Source organism: Cyanistes caeruleus, chromosome 2 (assembly GCF_971803275.1).
Source record: "Cyanistes caeruleus chromosome 2, bCyaCae1.hap1.1, whole genome shotgun sequence".
In the NCBI taxonomy this organism is placed as follows: Eukaryota; Metazoa; Chordata; class Aves; order Passeriformes; family Paridae; genus Cyanistes; species Cyanistes caeruleus.
Window position 1 is genome coordinate 52,086,971 of NC_141702.1, and position 25,628 is coordinate 52,112,598.

The 25,628-nt window shown below is 41.2% G+C and overlaps 2 protein-coding genes across 18 annotated transcripts in view; one reads left to right on the forward strand and one right to left on the reverse strand.

The window, feature by feature from the left end:
- TPD52L1 (TPD52 like 1) overlaps positions 1 to 10,459 on the forward strand; it is a 50,794-nt gene extending 40,335 nt beyond the window's left edge. For 10 of the 17 annotated variants that reach the window (XM_086876972.1, XM_086876970.1, XM_086876973.1 and 7 more), the window contains 3 exons: positions 4,716 to 4,754; positions 6,377 to 6,437; positions 8,678 to 10,459. In XM_086876972.1, the coding sequence (XP_086733098.1) occupies positions 4,716 to 4,754; positions 6,377 to 6,437; positions 8,678 to 8,809 (232 nt within the window). In that variant the 3' untranslated portion in view covers positions 8,810 to 10,459. Of the gene's footprint in view, positions 1 to 2,150; positions 2,166 to 4,715; positions 4,755 to 6,376; positions 6,438 to 8,677 lie in introns of all 17 variants that reach the window. The other 7 variants (XM_086876966.1, XM_086876962.1, XM_086876960.1 and 4 more) reach the window with 2 other exon arrangements.
- Positions 10,460 to 12,293: 1,834 nt separating this feature from the next.
- On the reverse strand, positions 12,294 to 24,765 carry HDDC2 (HD domain containing 2). Its single transcript, XM_086876976.1, has 6 exons — positions 21,318 to 24,765; positions 20,709 to 20,830; positions 19,729 to 19,831; positions 17,466 to 17,534; positions 13,675 to 13,813; positions 12,294 to 12,432 (listed from the first exon to the last, which is right to left on the reverse strand). The coding sequence occupies exons 1-6, from the start codon at positions 21,372 to 21,374 to the stop codon at positions 12,338 to 12,340; spliced, it is 585 nt and encodes a 194-aa protein (XP_086733102.1). The 5' UTR covers positions 21,375 to 24,765; the 3' UTR covers positions 12,294 to 12,337.
- Between the last annotated feature and the right edge of the window lie 863 nt (positions 24,766 to 25,628).

Genomic DNA, 25,628 nt, shown 5'->3' on the forward strand with positions numbered 1-25,628 from the left:
AGCAAAATTAATTCCTCTCCAGAGGGACAAGGGAAGTTCTGGGAACTACAAAGCAGATACTGGAGGAATGCATTAACCTGTTATTTTCTAAGCATCTAGAAGATAGCATGATGGCAAAAACATAAAAGGGTTTTTCAAGAGCAATTATCTTGAACTGACAGCACCTGTCATAGAGGATAGATGGAAGGTAGGAGATGTGATAGAGCTTGACTTTGATAAGGCTGTCTGTACTGTTTTTGCAGAACTAGAGAAATACAGCTTAGGTGCTATTGCTTTGGCAGGAAGAGAGCATAGGAAATTGGAAGTTGTATCCAAAGAATAAGTCTCAGTAGCTGACCATAATGTAAGATTTTGCAGGCATCTGTCCTGAATATGTTACTCATCAGCATTTTCATTGCTGGGTTAGATGAAGGTGCCAGGATGGCATCACTTAGAATTCCCATATGACTGCAGCATCAGGGCATGCAAGCACTTTAGGCACCAGGATTAGAAATCCACATTATTTTAAATGATAAAATAAAATTCAGTATAGGAAAGAGTAATGTGCTTTATTGACAAATGGAGAAAAAATTCAAAAGCAGAGATGGGGAGGACTGACCAGGCAGCTCTGCAGAGATGGGCTAGTAAGTCTAGCCTCATGGCTCACGAGTGCAGCCAAACAGGGGTTATTTCTGAAGGCTATGAAATCTCTGTCATTTAAAGCTTTTAGAAGCAGGTGGGACCAAAATCTTTGGTGATGGTTCAGGTCTGATTAATCTGCATTACCGCTTTGGGAGTTGATTTTTGCTGTGCCTTTATTGTTGTTTTATTTTGAGGTTGTTTGTGGTGATGTAGTTTTTGCACATCCCTTTAGGATTTCTGTGATGTAGGGATGTTCCGGGCACTTAAAACTGCTGTCAGATCTGAATTCCCTCAAATGCTGTAGCTGTCATGCCTGAAACTACCATTCTCAAACCTTTCTGTCTTTTGATACCTCTGTAAAGGAAATAGCAGTACTACCTTGCTTCAGAACATAATTTCATAAGCATTTTTGCTGATGGGTGAGGAAGTTGTTTTCTCTCACTTCCTTTGACATTTTCCCCTTAATTTCTGCTGTTTTTTAGAATTCTGTAGTAGCAGAGATTTCCTTATCCTATGTCTGTGCAAGTGTCTGTATTGCCATGTAGAAGGGGGTGGCTGTTACTGGGAGCCAGCAGGTAGTACAAGGACGGCAACAATATTAAACGGCTCTAAGCAGAAATGTGTTCTGAAGACAAACCCTTGAGTGTTTGAGAAGCACCAGTATACATGATGATGTGTATAACCTTGTAAAAAAACTGAAGAAATCAATGCTTTTCTTTGGAGCAAAGTATGAACATTGTGCAGTAAATAATGCATCACACCACACATTGAGAGGGGATGTGAAAAATAAGTATTTGAAGAGATGGTCATTAAGTGTGCACCACCTCTGGCTCGCTGCATGAGGCAGGTGTTCCCTTGAAGTGGTCTGTAATTAAAGACTACAGCAGTAGCACAGATGAAGGAGAGGCTTGTCTGCCTCATCATTTCTCAACTTTGGAACATTAATGACATCCTTTGAATATTGTATATCAGTGTGTCTCTCTCAGTTCCTCTTTAATTAAGTTCCTCTGAGGTGGAACACAGTGTCAAAGTGTTTAAAGTATTGTTTTCAACAAGGAACAAGTATTTTAGAGAATGTTGTTTAAGGAATTAAAAACTCCTTATTTTTTCCATAGTCTGTTTTAACTGAGAGATGATTAAGAAATTCAGAGGGGGTACATGATATATGCATTAAGCAAGCCTATACTTTCTCTTTAATGATACTAAGGGAGGCTATGAGGAGAGAAACCAGTTAGCATTGTTTAAATCTGTTCTAATGAAGAGAACACAAAATTTAGTAGACAAAACTTGTGTTTTTCAATGCATACAGAATAGGTGACTGCATAGTGAAGGACTGTGAAAATTATAGCTTCGGAGGGATCTGAACTGATCCACATTCTACTGTGAATTCCAGCATCTAAATTTGAATGCAAATTATTTTATTTTTCTCCTTGGGCATTTTGACATGCTACAGATGTTTATGTCTATTTTTGTTACCTTTTCCTAATACTTTTAACTTTTGCTTTTCTTTCCTTGTGCATCCACCACAGATCGCATTCAATTGGGTAAGACACATTACTCTCCTTGAATACTGCCTCTGTGTTTGACAGGATTTGTTTTATGGACTGTAATGCAGTAATCTCTTTCCTTTCCACATCATTATATTAAAAAAAAGCATATGCTACTTAAACTGCTATGCCTCATTTTTACAGCATGGTGAGTGTAACAAGAAAAGGATTGGACTAAGTGTTTGCCTTTAGTAGATTAGTCTCAAATTCAAATAATGGACGCATTCAAAAGACGTTTGTCTTGGGAAAACCTACTTACATATAATCCCATTCTCTCAACCATATTCTTTCTGTCAGAGGTTCAAACATGAGCAACAAACAGTAAATATGCTATTCAGCTGAGTTTTGTAAAGATTATATGAAGTATTTTATTACCTCCTCTTCAACTGAGCTAAAGTATCTTAGTCATGATTCTTTAAAAGTCTTGGGAGTCCTGGGGAAATTTCCAAGTTCTGAAGATGATGAAAGAGTTCTTCATGTTTAGAGTTTGAGTTTATTGGTTCTGTAAAGCACTTGAACATATGATGAATTAAAAGACAATTTTGTATTCCCAAAGACTGTGTAAGCAGTCTGGCTTTATGTCAGTTCACCCTGAAGAGAGGCTGAACAGCCCTGAATGCCTTGCCAGTCCCTCTGGCCTTGTAGTATCTTCAGTACTGAAAAGCTCAAGAGCATTTTTTCCATTCAGCTAAATTGTCCTAACAAGGAATCTAACTTCACTGAGTAAACTTCAAAGTACAGGATAGATTGACCTTCTTAACTCGGCTCTGACATGAAATTAAAACGTAGTATTTGCCAACCTCTGTCAAGAAGAATCTCTGTTCTCTGCTATGGTCATTATCACAGATATGTATGTCTTTAAAAAAAGCTTAATGTTTTAGGCTTGTACTATAAGATTTTGCACTGTTTCTATAACTTGCATTCTTACCTCTTTAGAAAAATTGAAATATGAACTAAAAAAAATAAGCACTTAATATTTGGATTGTCTGTCACGTGCCGTCTCTCAACTGTGTGAATTTAATCTTCTGACTTAAACCTTTATATTTGAAATGTTTTGCTTTTAGAAGAGGAGCAGTCTATGCTAAAATACTTCCAAACTCTATTTTTGCCTATTTGTTGTGGGTTTCAAAACTAAAATGGCAAGGATGCTTGCTTGATTTAATGAGGATTTTTAAAGATTTGCTGCACTTGTGAAATGGTTGGGCTAATCTTTCAAAGTCTTAAAAATTATGTGAAAAATTGAGCATGAAACATTAGTATTGTCTGCTGTCAGTTCTTGTCTGCCTGATGTTAGCAGATGCCTTAAAATATATACAACAGCAAACAGTTTGTATTAGATCTCACTATTCCACCTGCTTGCCAAATAGCTCTTCCCTCCCTTCCCCACCCCCATTTCTGAATCTTTAATCGGGAAAAACAAATCTGTATAAAAGCTCAGTGCTGCTCTGATTTGGTATAGTTTAAAACAAACACGTGTGTTGTTTGTATGAGAGCTTTCATTTTTTAATACTATAATCATGCTTTGCTTGCAGCCAAGTGTTGGTGATCCTTACAGAAAAGCTCTCACTGTTCTCAGTCAGACCAGGCTGCAGCTGTCAGTCAACACTGGAACTAGCAATGCAGGGATTTTTGGAAAAAGACACACTCTTGCATCACACACTTTAAGTAAAGTTCTCAGATCTAAGTGTGCTTATGAAAGGTTCTTAAGCTTCAAATAAAGATTCTTATTTGGACCAGGCCTGATGCCTCCCAGCAGCAGGGAACAGGTGATGCTGTGAAAGCAGAGTTGGTGTCTCAGGTGGGAAAATTTGGCTCGTGTAAGTCAAGCAGTCAGCATGGATGGCATCTGCAGGGCTAAAGGTGTGCAGCATTAGGTGGGGATCTTTGAGTAATGCAGAGGCGCCATCCTCTGCTCCCAACCTTCCAATACTCCTGCTGCTGGGAAGTCTGAGGAGGGAAGTGTCACAAGGAGAGCTGGACAAAAGCTGTGGAAAATAGCTCAGTACGTTTGGTAAAGTCAGGGAGTGAAGGAGGAAGTGAAATGTCCTGGAGAGGTGCGGGTAAGTGAGAGTGCTGCCTGTCTGGTTGAGGAAACCTCTTGTTTGGGTAACCATTTGTGCAGGAGCCTTTTGAGACTGGGAGTCAGCTGACCCAGCTCTGCTGATGTGCACAAACCTGGGGTGTATCCCTCCTGCCCAACACAGAGCTCATCCCCTGTCACTGTGGGACACAGAGGTGGCTCTCTGTGCCCCTCTCATGTGTCTCTGTAGATAGCCAGGGTCTGCAGCATTTAAAAGGATTTTGCCAGGAGCTGTTTTGCATCATTTTTTTGAACCCCATTGCTGGTCAGTTGACATGAGAAGGTGGTGGTAAGATCTTTAGTCTGAGAGTAAGCTGGAGTTTGACAAGCCCTTGCCATCAGCAGGGGAAGAATACCAGCATTTTTGAATATGAACATTTACAGCTAAGTTAAAAAAATACATTGTAATCATATTGGAAATCGGATTTTACAGCTTTTTTTTCTTATGTTTTTCTTTCACCCCACAGCTATTCTATTCGCCATTCCATAAGCATGCCTGCAATGAGGTAATGTGCTACCCATATTCTATTTGATATGGTGATGTTCAACAGAGTAATGAGGGGGGATTTGCGTACTTTGATCCTGATCCTGCAGTTTTTAGTTGGATGAGTAGTCTCACTTCGATCAATTAAGGTTATTCATGTAGATGAGGGCTGCAGGACAGGCTAGCTGTGGGGTTTGTTTTTTTTTCATTTTAATTGTATTAACTGCCTAATCTCTTGTACAAGCCTTTGAGTAAATTAAGCAGTTCTGAGATGTATTTGGGTAGCTGATTGTTATCAGGTTTGTATTACTGAATCTGAAATTCAGTTGTTTTGCTGTCTCTAGAACATCATCCAAAGCCCATTAACGTCAGAGATGCTTTCCACTCCAACAGGCTTTGGATCATGCTCCTATGGAGGGATTTTACATGAGTGCTTTCATATTTTAATGGCTATAATCACGCTTTACTTGACTGCAGCCAAATATTGACGTCTGTTCAAGTAAAGCTCTGACTGTTTTCAATAAAATTAGTATCTAGCTTTCTTTTTACTCCCTCGGCCTCTAAATACATGACTGTTCCCACTCTGTGCCAAGCATGCATGAAAAACAAACTCACAACATAAATGACGGATGCTCATTAATTCAACTTCAGCAGCTGGGTAGTTTAAGGCAAGAATTCACCAGTGTGACCTATGGATCAAATATAAGTTCTATAAGTCAGTTTCTCCTTTTGACCCGTCTTGCCCTTTGAAAATTTGCATCATTTTTTCAACTGGCTTCTGTTTGCCCTTCCCTTAAAATTGGGTAATTTTAGCTCAGCTTGATGAGGGATATGATAGAAATGTATTTGCAGAACCAGGAAGTGTGCTGGACAACAGTGCCTGAGCTTCAGAGTATTCACTAATTATGAAGTACAACATATGTTGTAAATGAGCTCTCAGGTGCCAAGCAAGAAGCAGACAACTAGAAGAAGGTCCCCTTCACCCACTGTAGATTTGTCCAAGTCTCCTTTGTGTTGAATGAACACAGAGAAAAGCTTAGCTTAGTCAGAGATGCACCTTAGGAACACAGTTTCTCTAAAGCCTTTGTCTTTGAAAGCAGAAGTCACAACATCATAGAGGGGGAGGAGGCGGTGGGGCAGTTGGGCAGTTAGGATTCCTCAAAGGCATTTGGGACCCACTTCCCATGTGGTTCTAATCCCCTTCCCAGCCTTAGGACATTAAACTTGGCGTCTTTTTAATAATGTAGGTTATGGACTTGCTCATCAGCTAAAAAAAAATGTTTATTTCTTTACAGCAACAATACAAATGGATAAAGCCATAGAAAAACAGCATTTCAGGCAGCATTGTCTGGTTGTTCTTCTGAGAATGTGACAAATGTATCATACAGTAGGTAGGCCAGTTATCATTTGGTTTCAATTACTAGGCAGGTTCTGCTTTTGAAAAATTGTAGCTAAAAAATACTCATCCGATTACCATAATTGGATTTGACTGATAGAGCAAAGTGAGTGTTCATAGGCCTGTGCTGCCCGCCAGCCTTCATGCTTTACTGGCAGCGTTGCCTGGTAAGAACTGATCAAATTATGGAGTTATCCCATTATGTTGGCAACTCTTTTTCCTCCCTTCAACTTTTTCTTTTCTCCTAGGAATTCTCCAACTTTTAAATCATTTGAGGAGAAGGTTGAAACCACTGTCACAAGCCTTAAGGTAAAGGTTAGGGGCAGAGTTTGCATGTATGTGTGTATTAAAGTGTGACAGCTTAGTTGTCCCTGTATGTATACAGGAGACTGACTGAATTTGTTGTTCCATCAAGAATTTCATGGTTGTGCAAGAGCACTAATGGAAAATGAAGGCAATATGCAAAGAAATTGTTTTCCTTTGCTTTGTTGCTAAGAAATTATTTCTGATGCTTGCCAAAGTAAGGAAGTGGCCAAAAACAGTCAAAATGCCAAAAATAGTGGTGTCAAGGAGTGTCTGTCCCAGTCATCTCAATGTGTCATTCAAAAATAGAAAAAGGTAATTCAAACTGCACAGCTCTGAAGACCATTTCCTCTCACACTGATCTGCTTGAGGAGCCTGATCTTATTTTGTTGATTAAGCAAAGGTGTTCTAGAGGAGAGTATTTGTCATGCCAGCTCAGCCTGTTGTGTTCAGAGTGCTCTTAGATCATCCTTTAAGAAATCTGTAATTAAGCAGGACAACACAGTAAGCTTTGAGTCTGAAATAATCCTCCACATCTCATGAAAACCTCCATTGTCTGTCTTTATGGGCAAACTTACTGACATTTTCTCAAAATATTTTCTTTCTGTATTTTCTTGCTTCCTTCCTTTAATTTCCTTGTGTGAATGGGGAAGGGAAGCTGGAGTCATGGATCTAAGGTGCCACCAGGGTAGACTGTGGACAAATGGGAATGTCTCAGCATTGCTCCTCCTTTTTCCTGCCTCTGTTCCAAGGCTTGCAAGATTAGGAAGACTAGGAGACCAGGGGATGGGGGGAGAAATCATGGAATTATCCTTCAATTCTAGGGTTTTGTTGTGGTCTCAAAAAGTGGAGAATGACACAGAGGCCCCTGAAAAAAGAACAGCAGTAGTCTTAGCATCTTTCCAACCCCCATGTCAGCTACAAATCTTCAGTGATGCTACAGTGTTCTGCAGTTAGCCAAAACCAATATTCAGATTTCATAACATTTACAAATCAAATTTCAAATTAAATTTTATTTGCTCTTGGAGTTTGGACTTTGGGTTGCAAAGTGTAAAATACTTTCTTGGGAGAGTATACATTTTCCCCTGGAAATCAAACAGGACCAGGGTGCCTCATTCTTTTCAACTTTTCGGAAAATCTGAACTCTGATGAATTAAATGTTTTATTGGACTTTCAAGCTAGGTAAGATGCTGTGCTAGCAGTTAGTGCTAGCTAAAGAAGCAGGATTACATAGGATTAACCCTTTGGAAACTTAGAACACAAAGTTCATTTAATTAAAATAATCTTCCTAAGCATTCAGTGGCTGAGAGGTTGAAAAAATGTCAGCTTGAGTTTGGCTGTAATTCTAGGATGGAATAAAAGGTTTTGTCCTATTTTCAGGTTTGAATCAACTTGGAGAGGGCATATCAGCAAACAAAGCCACAAAAGAATGTTCTCTTACCAAGACAACCTAGTCACAACAGCTTTTTCTCTTTGTCACTTAGTCTTGATGATTTCCAAATCTTTAGATACAGCTCTATCTTTGTTAGGAAACTCCTTTTCCAAAGATTTAGTCTTACTGATTTTAATTTTTAATATTTATTACAAATTCAGTGACCTGAAGCATCCTGAAAGTCGATGTGCATGTACATTGGATATGATTGATTAATGTATTTTAGTGTCTCTTCTGTGCCTTCCCCAATGAAAATGCTGCTTTATATACCAGTATCTAGGCCTGATGGGATTCAGGTTGCTGGGTTTGACCTTGGCTTACTGCATTCCTTCTGCTGTCCAAAATCTCAGTTTGGTTTATGGTTTATGTATTTTCTGAGCATCTGTGTTGCCATAGCTAGCATGTGAGCCACTCAGAAAATGAACCAGTTCATTTTAGTATTCATCTCTTACCCAGCCTGCACAGAATTGGAAAAAAACTGTGAAACCAGTGTGAGCTACTCAGGTAAACAACTACATGGGGTTTACTGCTAGGGTCTAGGATACTATCTGGGATCTACTTAGGGACTGGTTCCTTTAAGCATATGAGACGTGCCACTGTCAGATTTTATGATGGCAGCCTCGTTTGGAAATTGTGGAGTAAAGAAGTTGCTTTATTTGTCTGGTTTTATAGCTGTTGTTCTAAGGAAAAGCCCATTCCTATGTATTCTCTGCCTGAACAGTTCCTTGCTCTCCATGGCCATGGGGTGGATAGGAAATGGATTTGCTTCAGTGTGAGCAGAGGAACTTACTGTTTTCTGTTTGCCTTATTTCAGACCAAGGTTGGTGGGACAAGCCACACAGGAGGCAGTTTTGAAGAAGTTCTCAGCTCTACAGCCCATGCCAGTGCTCAGAGCTCCCTTGCTGGCACCCGACTCCCTGAAAGTGAGGAAGAGCTTCAGTGTTAAACAGCAGCTTCACATGCCTCTCTTCAGAGACTTGCCCAGACAGTGATTTTCAGCCCTCCCTCACCACACAATTTGTGCAACAAGGTTTTGTCAGCTTTGGAAAATTGCTGTCCTGGCCTTGTGTTGGAGAAATGTTTCCTCTCCTTATTTCTATTTTAGATGGGCCATTTTATCAGTAGGTACTTTGTACATCATCAAAACCACACGCAAGTCATTGGCTATAATGCACTAAATTATGTGTTAAGTGACTAAATAGTTTTCAGTTACATGTAACTTCCCTCTAACAATCTCCCAGCCTCTGTTTCTTATTTATTTTGGTTTACTCTTTTCTATCTGCTGGTTTCTGGCTTCCCTCTCAGTGCCACATCAGACAGATGGACCTAGAGCTGTGCAAAGCATTCAACTGCCAGCAGTAGCCCATACACCAGCTGTCTACCATCCATACCAGGTGCCCTTTGCTCAGGAGTGCCTGTATATCATCTATTTCCTAACAGAATTAAAATCACTTACTGTCACAAAAAGCTGTTTCTCCTTCAGTGGTACAGTCTGGCATTGCCCTATACCCATTAGGCAGCAGAGTTAAGGAGGGCCAAAGGAGACACCTGGTTATTCATTCAGAAACAACCTATCACAGCTGCTGATGTCAGATGGTCATTTTGGCTGGAAAAGTTTCAGCTTCAAAATGTGCACCATTGCTTGCTCTCTTTGGTTTGGTAAGACTTGGCAGTGATATTAATTAGAAAATCACGTGGAGTGGAGGGAACCTCTAATATTTTTGCCTCTGTATCTTCCCCTCAAAACCAAGGGAAGGTACATTTATGAGCCTCTGTCAAGATACAGCCTTAAGTGAAAGAATACAAACCCAACATTTGGCTTCAGATGTGCCACAGGTTAGAGAGCCCATGCCTTCAGAGCTGCTAGTGTAGACCCTGTTACCTGACAATGCACAGGATGAGTAAGAACTTCACTTTTGGTGTCAAACTTTGTTGTGCTTCGCTCCAGGATGTAACTCCATCAACCGCATTATCTCTGCTCAATCACCAAGAGGCAGACATCTCTCAGCTTTGATTCAGCATGTTTTCTGAATTGCATTCTTCTAATGTTTTCTAAGGAAAGAGCAGCACATTTGTGACACTATCTTGCTGTGTCGTGAGCGCGTGTCAGTCCGCATGTTGTCACTCAGCTCACCACACAGTGAGGTGGGCACAACAGTAAACAGGATGGAAAAGAGCCTGGCTACTTTGAAAATGGATGCAGTTTTTGAGCATAGGCCAAAGCTTCAGATCCGTGTTAGCGAGTTTGACATTACAGACTGCTTAAAATTTTGTGAGAAAACGTGGCTTTAAGTGATTTTGTTTTTTCTTGTGTGGCTTTTGTTAGTTTTAACAAAGTTGAAAGTCCTTTTGTAATGTTCTACTGGACATAAGTTAACTTTGGACATTTATATCACATGCCTGTGTGATTTTTAGCATGGAAGCAAATCTAATCATTTTTCTAGTATTCTTGTGACAATTTTCTAGCTTATTTTATGTGGTTTTGTGCATAAATGTGAATTTATTTAATTAAAAATGGAAGATATTGACAACTTAGTTTGTGTAAATGAAGTTCTTGATATTCTTATTAAAAATAAAATTCTCTCTTACTCTTTTACCCTTTGTGATGTTTTAATTGTTTACCACTAGTACTGAGCAACCTAGTGGAAGGCGCCCCTGCCACTGGCAAGGGAATTTGAGCTAGATGATCTTTAAGGTCCCTTCCAACTCAAACCACTATGATCACTGTACATGGGGTTCCACGATCTGTCCCCTCAATCCCCTGCAGAATGGAGAAGCCTCCTGCTGCGCTGCAGGAATGAACTGTTCCTGCTTAGGGTAGAATTTGTGCTGGGTGTGTTTCTACCAAACATCTCTTCAAGGCCACTTTTCTGGTTTGCTAGGAATGTTCTCAGTTCTGCCCTTCCACGCATCTGTAGCTCTTTCACACTCAGCATTCAATGCAAACTGATGGAGACTATAATTTGTGTGCACCTAGGTGGAATAAAAACACTGACAAAAGCTCGGTGGGCCCTGCTCCATCCCCCTCTGCAGTATGACAATCTGTTGCCAAGAACCACTCAGCAGCTCAGCAAAGTGCAACCTGTTCTTCCAGGGCTGCCACAGAGCATGACTGCTGCCCTGGGGGGTTCCTGAGCAGAGCAGGCATCTTGCATCTCCTCTCAGCCAGACCAATACGCTCTGCAGATTTTGTGCACTGTGCCAGCCACTGAGGCAAGAAGTTCCCAGCATCTCTGCACAGCACTTTGTGCTCCAGGAAAGTCACCAGCCTCAGAACGCTTTGTGAGTGTCAGTCAGACCCCTAAGGCTTGCATAAAGAAAGCATTTCCTGAGCATGGTGCCTAAAAACGTGTGTTCAGATACATTATCTGCCTTTAAAGGGTATGACAATTCAGTTTTACTGCATTTGACATGATGCAGAAGACAGAGAACTTCGGGTCTCTGACATGTAATTTTTCCAGGTGCAAATTTTGCTTATTTGGAAACCATGGGTTAATTAATTAAAGGGTAATCGTGGCATTGCCCTTATCTCCAGCTGCACAAAACTCAGCAGTTGGGCCTGACACTTGCAGACACTGGCCTCATTATGGCATCTACCACCACGACAGCTTTTCTTCACAATCATTCTGTACTTCTACATTAGTGTCTACTTCTGCCACAACTCATTTATGGCAGAACTGGTACCAGCGTGTGACAGCCTGAAGAAGGGAGCCAGCTTTACATGGCTGTACAGGCTTCTGCATTAGATTGCACAAACTCCAAAGGTCCATCCAACCCCAGGTATTCTGTGATTATCAATTACTTGTGAAGGAGTCTGTAAAGCTGCTAGTCTGGGAGGAAGGGAGTCAGGAATATAGACTTTATGGAAATACTGGCACCATTCCCTGATACAACACATGAACAGGGGAAAAGGTGTATGGAACAAAGAAGATACTGACACAATGTAATTAATGAGATTACCAGTTTTGTGAATCACTTAAGGCTTAGGCACTCCAAAGAAATCTCTAAGGTCAGTCAAGAGCTTCTACAGACACATGCTCATTGGTCTCGTTTCTGTGTAGCACCAAGTGAATATTAACCCATTTTGAAGGCACTTCAATCCATACATTTTTAGAAATTCACAGAACAAGACCACCAGCCCCACAGAGTGCATACGTGAACAGATTAGATTGCAATCAACTAATTTTTAAATGTACCTAAATTTCCCCAGTGGAGAATCTATTTGTAACTGAGACTGCATTAATCAGAGGCTAATTAAAAAGAAGGAAAACCCCAAATATACTAATTCTTTGTTCCCTGACACAACCTGAGAGGCAAGTACACCACCTGCTCCTCTCTAAATGGTCCTGGGATTCTCAGCAGTGAATGCACAGGAAAAAAATCTGCCAGCAGAATCAGTGATGTTAGAGAAGAAAAAATAATGACCAGAATATAAATCAAAGTATTTATTATGGCTGCAGCATTTAGGAACACCTCAGGAAGGCGGGTGAGATGTGGCAGCTATTCTTTTTTTCCTTTCTGTGTTAATCAGAGATACAAGCTGGAGTATTTCTGGGTGAACAAACTTCCCTGCAAAACAAAAGAAAGGGAAGGTTAATGAAAAATGCTCTCATTTTGCCATGTGTGAAAGGCAGAGTTGTCATTTTAGGCTCAGATTATTCTGAGCCTAAATCAAATTATTCTTTTAAGAAAGTTTTATATTTATATTTTTATATAAATAATTTTAAGTCAAATTATTCTTTTAAGAAAGCGAATGCTCCCAGTTCAATCCATCTATGGAGTAAGTGTAGTTACACCCCTTCTTCACAAAAAGCTTGTATTTTGTGCCCTATTAAGACACTTAAGAGCTGAAAAAGGGATGCACCCTGACCAAAATAATCTGATACTATGTACTGTACTACAGGAAACAACTGCAATTGCAACTGCATTTAAGCTATGTGCTGTAGGTTCTACTCAGACACCAGCCCAATTTAAGTTGTTGAATTCTGGTAGGGGAGCAAAGATGTCAGTTAGAAAATAAAGCATTATGAGCTTCATTCATGTTGTCCTTTTTTTATTCTTCACTAATCAAAGTCTTATATTTTCCAGAGAGATTATTATTTCCTTGGGGAGTCATCCAAGTATAAATAAGACTTGTCAGGGACTCTGGTAACTGCTGATCCTCTTATCCCTAGAGTTTGTCTATCCCTAGTGTTTTTCCCAGGACAGGATGAGTTAGTTACAGTCCTCCACTGGTGTTCAACTACCCCACCTAAATGATAGAGATTATTTTTTTACCTATCTCTGCTTTCAACTACCAGTGGATTTTGCAAAGGATGAAAAGCAGTGGATAGAATGAAAATAATCACAGTTGCAACTTAATAATTTCACTGAAGTTGTTCTCACAGGAACCTCGGACAGGTCACTCAGCTCACTTGGGGATAACAAATTCTACTTCACTGGTTCCAGCAACACTGACAGAGTACAAACAAGCTGCTGTCAGAGCATCGCTGAACACCGAAGACTCCTTTATGAAGACTCTGATGTTTCAGGGAGATCCTTACACACATGCAAGTGCAATGAAAGCTGAGCCTCTCTCTAAGGTAAGAAGTGATGTAGAAGGAATTTAGCATTAATGAAACTCAGGTTTAATACCTAGAGATAAATGTCAGGTATTTTCACATTGCATTAAGTTTCCCCAGAAATATTAGGGGACTTGAGCAAGAAGTAAAATAACTAGTTCTCACTTTCTCTGAATGTCTGTCAGAATAAAAAGGCAATTTATATATTTCATTTATGAAAGAGATAAAAAGAAAAGCCTAAATATCATACCAGAAGTTGAATCAAAAAAATCCTGCAGTCTGCCAGGTGTGTTTTCCAACTCTTCGTACTCATATGCTTGCAGGATCATTTCACACTGATCCAACTGCTTTACAAACTTGGCCTCTGCAGTAGACTGGTTTTCATATTCCTGAAAAGATTTGCAGTTATAAGAAAATAATTTTGCTACTCTGAAACAGAACATTAAAATCTCTCTATATATCTAGAATTTTCTTCCTTAGTACAAGCCAGTCCAGAAATATTCAGCACAACTGCATCTTTCACTTAGTTTTTACAAACACGCAGTGGTCAGCAAAACACTTGAAATATGTGCCGATTTTGCAATAAATGCAGTGGGACATAAAATACAATCTTTTGCATAATCTAACTCTAAACATACCAATTGTTTTGGCTGAATCAGGGATGATATGGAGGCAACTCTGAATGACATACAAGTTAAACAATAGGTTTGATTTAACAGTATTTTACGTATAAAGATCATTTCGGGCCTGCCTAAGGCTATGAATTACCACACCGTGTGCCTATGCACTGTCACCACCTATTTTTAAGGCCTATTTTGCACTTTTCTCACCACCTGATGTTTCTATATGGAGTTGTTCTTTATATTTCTCTTGTCATTCCTGCCTAATCTTTTTGGTCTAATCTGTCTGAGCTGCTTATGTCCTTATGTCTCTCCTAGGAGATAGGAAGGGGGTTAAGGGGTTTCCTCCCCTTCAGAATTTAAGTCCTTTAATCTCTCTGCTATCTTTTTCCTCTCATCATCAGTATATATTTATGAGTTATTCACATTTCTAGACAACTTGAACAATTTTGCTGTCATTTGTTTCCAGTGATGGCTGCAGACAGGTTTGGCACTGCATTTTCTCTTTTCCAAATCTACTGCATTGTCTGTGGTCTCATGAGTAGGTCTTCCTGACTCTCCTGACTTCCAAAACCAACCCCATAAAAAGGGGTTTTCTTCTGTGCAGGTTATCATTACCTTGATACTGTTGGCAGGTCTGACCCTATTCATCATGCCCATCACCATTAATCACACCAAAGTACACACTGGGCCCATCTGTGCTCCCAGATCCACAGAACCTGTGGATCATAGTATTTCCACGTAGAAGAGCAGAATGAGTGCAGGAAGAGGTTTGCCTACTGACCACAGAATCTGGCATTCTTTTCTGTATCTTAAAACAATAACTGTGGTGTGAGTGTCATTCACAGTAAGCAAGATCCAGGCTTTGTAATTCCAGCACACTGATGTTCGCATAAGTGTGACAGTCATTTCCTTGTCTTGCATACTATTAGGAGTCTGTTCTTAGGCTTATTACTTTATCTTTGAAGTCAGAAACCCAGATTTTGATAGGCATGATTGATTGGCTTACTATTCCACTATTAGATTTCAATGGTACTTTGAATTTTCAGTTACATCTTCATCATTATTTTAGTAATAAATTTCATTTCAGTGTTTTTATCTTGTTTTTTACTTTTCAGCTTGAGCTTTGCCTCATTTTTAAATTAAGTACTACTTATTTTCTTAAATCTATTTACTTCTGGTTTATTTTCTTGCAATCTATTTTGCAGGGGGGAGGGTCCTTCAAAGACAACAAACTCTTGGCAGCATTACAGAGGAGAACTTCAGGAAAAGGAAAAGGTTCACCTGTAAAAGTTGGTCCCACCTCCAACGATTAGGTGAGAGTATCAACCTGTTGCAAACTTCTTTGTGCTACAGAGCCCACCAGATGTTATTCACACCTCAGCTCACACTGCCCTCAAGAAACATCAGCTATGACATGTGCAACTGTGCACGGTGCTGAAACAAACACTTACTGCTTCCTCCCCGCAGGTGGTCAAGACTCTGAAATAACAGTGTACTTTGGAAAAACACTAACTGGTCTCTCCAACACCACAGCCCATCTTTTAAAAATCATCCCCATGCTTTTGCACTTGAGAATAAAAACGCAGGACAGAGCTGAAATGTGTTGACTCATTTACTTTACTGTTTTTTCAAACGTATTTTGGATTAAGTTATAAAGTGAAAATATATCTGAGGTATCTTTCTGCTGCCTCTCTCCCCTACACTCACCAAGTACCCACCACCACCATCCAAAGCAGCAGTCCTTGGAAAGCTGAAAGGCAAAGGGAGACAGAGACAAGGGCAGGGCAGTGCAGGAAGGACTTGCTAAGAGTGTCGAGAGATCTTGTCCTGCTCAGCACTGTTCAGCTCTGGTCCATGATCACCTTCACTCAAAAAAAAAATCATAGGGAAATGTCTCTGGCTTGCTGAGAGCAGAGCACAGCACACCAAGTTATCCCTCTTTTTTATTTCTTAAGGAGCAACTAGTTGTTCCACTTAACACTAGAGGGACCACATGTGAATAGCAGATTTTTAGGGTACCCTCTCTGCCACGTGGGTTGCACTCATGCTAATGAATTGCAGACACAGTGCAAATAAATAATCCTGAAGGTAGAAACAAAGTCCAAATTATCAAAAGTGTGCAAATATTAAATTATGGTTAATGAGAATGATGAAAACCTAACAAGCTTTCAGCATACTGAACCAGCTCTTACAGTATCACAGGAGAAGACTGAGACCAACAAAGAAAAAGACCCAATTATAGAGAACAAACCTTATCTATCAAAACATCATTTTCCTCAATTGTAACAGTTTCTCAAGGGAGAAGGAACTAGTGCTCCCTAAAATATACACATATTATTTCCCATATCTGATGATGTTGGTTTACCCCCTTTACCTTAAAATCCAGCTCTGAGTGCCCATTCCCACTGCCTGTTCAACCACACAACTACAACAGGGAAAAAAAAACCAAACAAACAAACAAAAATAACCCTAAACCAAAAGCAAAACCACAAACAGGGTGTTGCAGCAAAAGGCAGAAATAAGATGCAAATATCTGTAATTTAAATACACTCTAAGTAGAAAATAATGTGAGTATAAGATACAGGCTCAGGTCATAGAATCCAAGAAATGCAGAATGCACTGTTTGAAGGAGAGGTTGAGGATACAATTCCCCCCATGCGACCATATGGCAGGAGGAGATAAAGCACAGTAATTATAAATTTGAATTGTTTGGAAATAATCTAATCATCCCTCATTTGCAAGTATAAAAGATCTTATCAATTAACAGCATGGGTTCACATAAAAATGGTTACATCACATTCAAATACAAAAGATACTTTCTAATACAAACTTTTAAGAAACCCAAGACCAGAAATCTCCAATGTTTGTAGAAAAGCATAGTACTTTGTCAGATTTAAGTTTAAACTTTAGTTTACTTAATCATTTTAAGTTACTACTAAATATCTTGGTCTAATGGAAATTATTAGAAATGAAAGCCACAGAAATTCCTTGCATAAAAAGAAGAAAATAATCCATGGCACCATCACCTACCATTGTTTGTTTTTTCCTGAATTAAAAACTCTAAATGGCCAGATATGAACAAAAGTGATAATGTAATAAAAAATCAGATTTATATCCAGAGGGCTGGATGTAGAGGACAAATGCTTCCTTCAATTGTACAAACCAAGCCCTGGATAGGTTCATCTGGAACTCTGAGAGGCTAGGGGTAAAAGATAGTTATTTTACCCAAGTCCAGGGTTTCTGTTTGAAAAGGATCCTAAAATGACCTTGACTCATACTGTTAAGCTTTATCTTCTAAGCGAATAAATCTCACTTTCTTGAGGTCAAAATAAGAGATGGCACAATTTCACAGGTACATGGTAAGAAGGGAATGAGTCACCCTGAATTTTAACATAGAATTAAAAGAATTCAAACTTACGTCCCAGAGTTCATAGATTTCTTTTCCGAGGTCCTCTGATAGCAGCTGGGTCAGTTGTTGCATAGCTGTCTGAAAAAAAATAAGCCATTTCCATTTATCTATTTTCTGAACAACATTTTTACCAATGTATTTTCTGAATTATCTAGTTGTCACCAAGCTAGCAGAAACATCCACTACACAGCATATTACTGTATTGTTTTGACACAGCAAGGTTTGGCTACAGCTAAGTCCAAGGCAGTAGCACCTCTGGAAAAACATATTTAAGAAGGGAAATCCCTCTGCAACTCCACCCAGAGGGAGGAGTGAGAAGTGAGAGAAAGGACTCTGCAGATACAAAACTTAGTGAAGGAGGAGGAGGAGGTGCTCCAGATGCCAGAGCAAATTCCCCTGCAGTCGGTGAGGAAGATCATGGTGAAGCAGCTGTGCCCCTGCAGCCCTACAGAGGAGCAGAGATCCACCTGCAGCCGCTGGAGGTCCATGGTGGAGCAGATATCCACCTGGGGCCCATGGAAGACATAAAGCAGGGGGATGTGCCCATTCCAAAGGAGGCTGTGACCCTGTAGGAAGCCTACACTGGAGCAGGCTCCTGGCAGAACTTGGGACACCAGAAATTGTTCTGCACACTCTTTGTGTCCTCCCAGCTGATCAGTCTCATTTCTGTACTATCTCTACTGTTTGCCCAGTAGGGCAAACATGAAGGGCTCTTCTGAAACAGCCAACATCACAGACATGATAAAGGTTTTGTGCCATGATTGTTTCTCCACTTCAAATACAGGATATAGTGTCATAATGTGGTTCCCCATTGCTTGTGACCACTGAAGCATCAAGGTCTCATTCCTTTTCACCTCCTTCCAGCTCTGGAACTCATCAGATTTCAAGGTTAGGTGGCTAAAATGACTTACCTAGAAAAAAACCCTACTCCAAACAAGCTCCCTCTTCCACAAAAAAACCCAAAACTTCTTTTTTAAATCAGGTTTATTTTCTGCTGCCTTACTGTTGGTGAGACTCACTGGTTAAAGTTACTGCACAAGCATCAAACTTCAGAGCCAGATCAATGTCGGCTTTAAAGCAACCACTAAAAAGGAGAACTCTGCAGTGGAAGCAGAGTATTGATAACTCACCTCAAGCCACCTCCTGAAGTGGCTACCCATGGTCTATTTTTACAAAGTATTTCAGAGTAGTCCCAAATGTTTAATGCTTTACTCTCCTTCCCACAAAGTCAACAGAAAAGTCCTCACTGACTGAAATGGGAGCAGAAAGAGCTGAAAATACTTATGAAAACTTCTTAAACATACCTACGCATCAAAATACTTTTTCCTTGACTAAAGTCAAATGAGAATTCTATCTAGACCAAAGTTGAAGGCTGATCCTCAGGGCACAACAACCTTTAGAGGCTTCCAGAAAACATGTTTCTTCTGTTCAGTGTTTTGAAGCTCTCTGGAGAGTGTAACAAATACTTCAGTTATTATTATCCCTCCCCTGCTTTTATGCTTATCTGGTTAAAACTAGGGGCTTGGGGGCCATGACAAACTCTAGGAGTAAGCCCTTTGCTAAGTGGAAATTAAAGAACTAGGGTGCATTTGGCATTCTTGAAGTACTGTCTTTACTGACTGTAATTTTAGTGTTTCTTTTTTTCAATATACTTCTTAGTGTGTTCTTACACTGAACAAAAAAAGGCTCTGAAGAGTTCCTGAGGCATGACATTGCCCTCTAGCTGTGGCTACGGAAATGGTTTACATTTTCTTTGAACAATGCCACAACCCAAAAACAACAAACCAACAGTTTGGATAAGTGCAAGGCCAAAAATAAAGTGACTCTATGCATGCTGCAATCAAAAAAATCACAACAACAAAAAAAAGACACCTGCATCTGTGGTTCTGTGGAAAAATGAAGTCTCTGTCAATCTCACGATCTGGCACCACACACACAATCTGACATGAACTGTCATCCATCCTACTCAGTGCATCTACTCCCTGCTCTTCACCTCTTGGCAAGGCTGCTGAACGTGACTAATTCAGGCTACCTAAACTACAACTAGTTCAGGAAGAAATGACCAACGTGAAGATTACTTCAAAGATCTTCCATAACTTTGTACTTGGTGATGTTACAGGTACAAAAATCACTGAAAACTCCACTTGGTTGTGTCAGGTTTGTCCAATGCCTACGACAGTATTATATTGCTTGGAGTGTTCCCTCACTACCATCAGAACACCAAAACACACAGAATGCTCTGCAGCTGTGGCTTCACACCTTATGTTCATACCTCTTCTCTTCTGTGTTTCTCCTCTTTTGGGATATTATCTGCAGGAGCAATATCTCCAACGATGCATTCAGCCATATCATGAACCAAAGCTAATCGTATGCATCTGACAAGGAGGGACAGAATAATTAGTTTTTCAGCATTTTAAATTGAAAACTTATGCAAAAGACTAAGAGACTGCAGAATTTAACCCCCTTTATATACTCCAAAGGTTGGCTGGAGCTTTTCTTAAACTTTATGTAACATTTTTTACTTTTTTACGGGGAGTATTTTCCACCTAGATATGATTTTGATTTCTTATTTCTAGTCCCTACTGCTTGTAAATGTAGATTTAAGTATAAATACACAGTGTACCAGTATATAATATTCAAAAGTAACATACTTAGCTTTTGTATACTTGGCTTTTGGAGATGCTGTAGTAATTAACTACATTATACACCTCACGTTATTCCTGAAACAGGTAGAAGGTAATCTGATTGGAGCATTCCCTAATTCAGTACATAATCTGTCACTGACAGCTCTGTAGCTATGCCAGTCTGCAGCAGAATACTCGAAGAATTCTTCATATCAGCTCCTAGAGCTTTGTCTGCTATGCTAGAGGATTTCTATGGTTTCTTACTGCTGCAGAGTGCTCCTTCAGCCTGTCAGAATCCACATGGTCTACAGCACTGATGTGGCTGTCTGTTGCTTCACGTTGTTTTTTAGCCTGCTTATTTACTGCTTGAAAGAAGACCAGCTTTGAGCCTCTGCACTAAGGACTTGCCTCAACACTCACAGCTAAGCAATGAAGTTTTAGTCCCTTTCAATTGTGCAGGTAAACAGAACACAGTCCAAAGGATAGAGAGAAAAAAGGGGCAAGGATTTCAAATTCCTTCAGTGTGATTTAAAAGCTCTTACTTGGGACGACCGCTTCTTTTAGCATTTTGTTTGCAGCTCTCCCGTTAACATTAACATCCGGTCCTGATAAGCAGAGGCAGTCTCACCTGTCCTTGTTAAGGCTTTTGTCCTCAGTCACCAAAGCCATCATCGCCATCCTGTACATATGGTCGGAGACGCTCTCTGGGTTTGCCACGTTCCTGTACACCCATCCTGTCCGCCGTACTCTCTGCGCCGTGCCACACAATCACAGAATCAGACAGGTTGGAAAAGTCCAACCTCTAGGGGGATGGATATCACCGTACCCACCAGACCATGGCACTGTAAAGGTTAAACCCCTTGGTTTTGCAGGCCCTCGTTTCAGAGACACCGGCAGAAATTCCGCCCCACCATGGCCTCCACGCTCCGGAGAGCTTTGATGCTCGCAGCGAACACCTGCCCCAAGGCCCAGCCGGCCCCCAAGGCTGTACCCGGCCAGGATCCCGGCCCGGCCGACAGCCGAAGGGCCGGGACGCGGCGGCACCCACGAGTCCACTCCGGGCCCCGCCGGGCCCGCTGCGCCGGCACCACGCGGGAGGAAGCTCCGGCTCACGCCGGGCCCCGCCAGCCCCGGCCCTGCTGCCAGCCCGGGCACTGCCGGTGGAGCCCGGCCCGGCCCAGCCCCCGCGGCCGCCCCGCCCCGCCGTGCCTAGGCCTTGTCCTTTGCCCGAGCCCACCTTGAGCTGCCCCAGCAGCCGCAGGAAGGGCAGCAGTCCGGCCCCGCCGCCCGCCATCGGCAGCACGGCCTCGGCCCCGGCTCCTCCTCCCGCCAGGGCGGGGGGCGGCGGTGCCCGCCCTGCGCCCCCGGGAACGCCGCAGGGCCCGGAAAAAGGTGTCAGCGGGGGCGGAACAGCGTCCCCAAAGCTCTGGCTCCTCGGGCTTCACCAACCACAAAAAGAACGCCACGGGCTGCGGCTGCAATAAGGAAAGCAGCAAAGGAAGCTGGGCTGCCCACGGCCATGAGCGCTGTGGAGTGGGGAAGGGAAGGTGGCAGGCGTGTCCTCTCCCCTCTTCCGACGGGGTCCAGCAGGGAGGAGGGAAAGGCAGCCTCGAAGGCAGGAACAGCTCATACCTCTGTCAAAACTGAGCGTCCCGGAGAGCTTTACCGTGCCTAGAAAGAAAGAGTACAACCTCATGTTATTGTTCAGAGAAAAGCGGATAGTCCAGGGTTGCTGATGAGTTTTAAATTATTCTGTGGACTCCCGGCATATTGCTACAAGCACATTCGTAACTTTTATAAGTTGAATAAATAACACGATGATTTTTCTGACAATTGGTGGATTTTCCAAATAAATTGCATTTCTTTTCTACTTTTTTATTGCCAAATGCAATAGCGGATAATGGTTTAAATGCGGTGATGAAATAAATCTGTTTCAGGAAAGAACATCTGCAGTTTTGCCACCTATCAACAGATAGCAAAGTATTTTTATTTTTGTTTGTGCAAATATTTAAGCTCTTAACTTAATAATACAGCCCAGAAAAATTTTAGTGACCATTTTAAGGCCATCTTCCCACAATAAACAGAATCCTAGACCAGGAAATTCATCACCTTTACACCTGGGTATACAATCATAGATGCATTGGGTGTTGCAGTACAGCTTTCCTGATTAAAGTGAATAACATCTGTTGCAGATTTGTCTTGACAGCTCCTGAAACCATCCAAAATAAAAATTTCATGCTTTGTCCAGGCTGTCTGCCTTCCACGTGAATAATTGTTTCATAATGTCCTCTTTGGACCTCCTTGTAGTTTTGCCTTGTATTGCATGCCACTCCTAAGGGAAGTTTAGCTCCCCTGCATTGTAATCCCCCCTCAAGCAGCGGCGGGCTGCTGCTGTATGGGCCCTTATGCTCTTCAACAGGAAAGGCAGGCCTGGGACACCTCAACACCTCCTTCAAGGTGATGTGATTTAGGTCCCAGCTGTCTTGGTAGCCTTCGCTGGTGATGCCCCGTCTTGATCTGAGAAAGCACCAAAGCGAGACTTGTGTCCAGCCAGTGTCTTGGCAACACCAAGCAAAGGGGGACAGGACCTTTCCTCAGCATGCTGGCTGTATTCCTGATGAAGGCTATGGTGTGATTTCCTCTTTTTGGGATCAGTGTGTGCTATGAGCTTGTGTTGGACTTGGCTTTCACATAACCCCAGGTCATTTCTGATGAAGCTGCTAGCCAGCCTGTTTCTTCACAGTTGGTACCAATAGAAGGGCTTACGTGGCCTTAGGTCCAGAACTGAACATTTATACTTGTGTTTCTCTGCATTAAACATGTTGAAACTTCTTCCAGCCCAGTCCAGAAGCTGCCTAAAGTCCCTCAGAATTTAAGCTCCATCATTTAGTGTGTCAGCCATCCCTCCTAACTTAGCATTACCTTAAAATAGCCCAAGTGCGTCCTGTCCTGTGGACCAGGTTTTTAATGAGACAATGCTCCATATGGACCCCTGTATCAACCCCTGGAGTACTCAACCTGTTTTGGGCCTTCAGGCACATTGCCAAGCCACCAGTGCCACCCACTGAGCCTGTCAGCCTAGGCAGTTTTCAGTGCATTTATTAGACAACTTGTTCATGCCATAGTTCCTCAGCTTGTGAGTGAAAGTGCTGCAGGAAATAATTTCAACCACTGTAATAAAGTCAAGATCTATTGCAGCCAGTGCTCCATCCTTGTCCACGATAGCGAACCATTTCATTAGAGGATGCAGTCAGGTTGGCCAAGCGGGATTTGTTCTTCCTAAGTTAATGCCAACTGTTCTTGACTGCCTTCTTGTCTTTTACAGGTCTCTTTCTAGTAGAGCTTCATCAACATTCTTTCTGTATCTTGCAGCCTCTTTCTGGTTTCATGAATGGTTGAGAAAAAATCCTTCAGAACGCAATCATAAAAATAATACAGAGTAATAATTTGTGTTTTGAATAAGATGCTGTATCTAGCTCAGAAATGCTATTGTTAAGGCTAGCTGATAACAGATGCATTGTCTTTTAACCCTTCTTGAATGTATCTATTCAGTGTACATGTTTAGTATTTATAGCAATTTAAATACAAAATTTGTTCTAGCATATTGATTAATAATTCTTTAATATGAATAAGTCTTATACATCTCACGTGTATGGAGGAGGTATGATTTTCAATTTTATTGTCTGATAAATTCTTTGCCACTGATGTCCTTAAGGTACATTTTCAGAATGAACACTTGAGCGATAATCACAAGGCTGGACTCACAGGCACTGGCCTCAGTGTAATTTTTGTTAATATTTGTCAATTCTGTAGCATTTATATGTGTATAGTTCGTCTGCATGCACTTTGTCTGACGTTTTGTGCATATTGCTTATTGACACTGGTTTTCTACCCCAGTTGTTCTTCAACAGTACTTGGAGGCATCATTTATGTGGTTTTCCAAGTTCCTATCAAACACATCATGTGTACTGTTAAATGCATGGACTCTCAGGAGGCTGGAGGACCACAACATAGTACAAATATTAGCTCTGTCAGGATTTTATTCCTGAGGAAGTAGCCCACAAACAGAAACAAATCAGCTCCATACAATTTTAAGCAGCTTTTAAATGTAATTCAGAAACTTCAGCAAGGATTAGGAAAGTCTCCCTACAAGGTATTAAGGTAGTGCTAAGGCTTAAATCTCAATCTTTCATCAGTCTCAGCTGGCTTTTTTTTCCATCTTTTGCCAGAACAGATGGCAATTCCAAAAAAGAAATCCCAAATAAGCTGGTTACCACAGAGTAATTATGATTTATAAGCTGGAGATGGCGCTCTCTGCCCACAGATTTCTGCTTCAACCGCATTTGCTGCTACCCGGTGCCAGACTGAAATTGTGCTTCCATTTCTTTAAGAAGTAGAGCTGAGAGCAAGGGGTTGCTTTGCATACCTGGTGCAGTACTGTGAAAATCATCTCCCCAAACGCCAGGTGGCTGGAAGCAGACCCGGCCACTACTCCTAAGGTGGATCGTAATCAGTTTGTGGTTTATATAACGTAGAACAAATGATAACACATCAGGTTTTGAAAACCCTTATGTGTTCTGCCAGCATGGGCACAGTAAACCTTGTATTGGCCAAATATCTTCAGGAAAAATAATTAATTGATGGGATTCATTCGTTACCATCTGGCAGGAAAAGAAAAAAAAAAAGAAAATGTTGTGTAGTTCAGTGGACAGGGCAAAATGGTTGTGTATCACAGACTCATCAGGAAGGAATAACAGCCTTGATGTCCTCCCTAATAGCAAAAAGATTGGTGAGCACCTGTCAGACACTATAAATGGTCATTTCAGTTCTCCAGACTATAGTATCTTCCTTTGTCTGAGGCAATCTTAGCAACTATATAGAGTTAGCTCCACTCTCCCATGTGGACTGTCAAAGCTGTTGAGAGGCACCTGAGAGAGGCACCGTGCACTGATACCTGTGCCAAGGGCTGGACATCTGCTGAGACTTACTTCATAGAATTATGGAATGGTTTGGGTTGGAAAAGACCTTAAAGGTCATCTAGTTCCACACCACTCCAGTGGGTGGGGACACCTTCCATTAGACCAGTTTGCTCAAAGCCCCATCCAACCCGGCCTGGAACATTTTCATGGATAGGACATCCACAGCTTCTCTGGGCAACATGTTCCAGTGTCTCATCACACTCACAGGAAAGCATTTTTTCCTAATATCCCATCTAAACTTAGTCTCTTTTGGTTTAAAGCTATTCCATCTTGTCTTGTCACTACATGCCCTTGTAAAACATCCCTCTCCATATCAGAAGGTTGAAGAGAACTTACACTTATGGTAGCATTTCAGTAGTCAGCAATAACTGTCCAGAGGGTACCTGTTCAGTGTAGCTAACCGGTGGCATCACCACCAGAAAGAAAAAGTATGTTCTTGCTGCTGTTGCATAACATCAAGCTTTCAGTGATTAACAAAAGATTTTCTATCAGAACCTTTAGGATTAGCCTATCTAAACCTTCAAAATGAAGAAAAAGTTGTTTTACCTTATATGTTTAACAGATCTGCA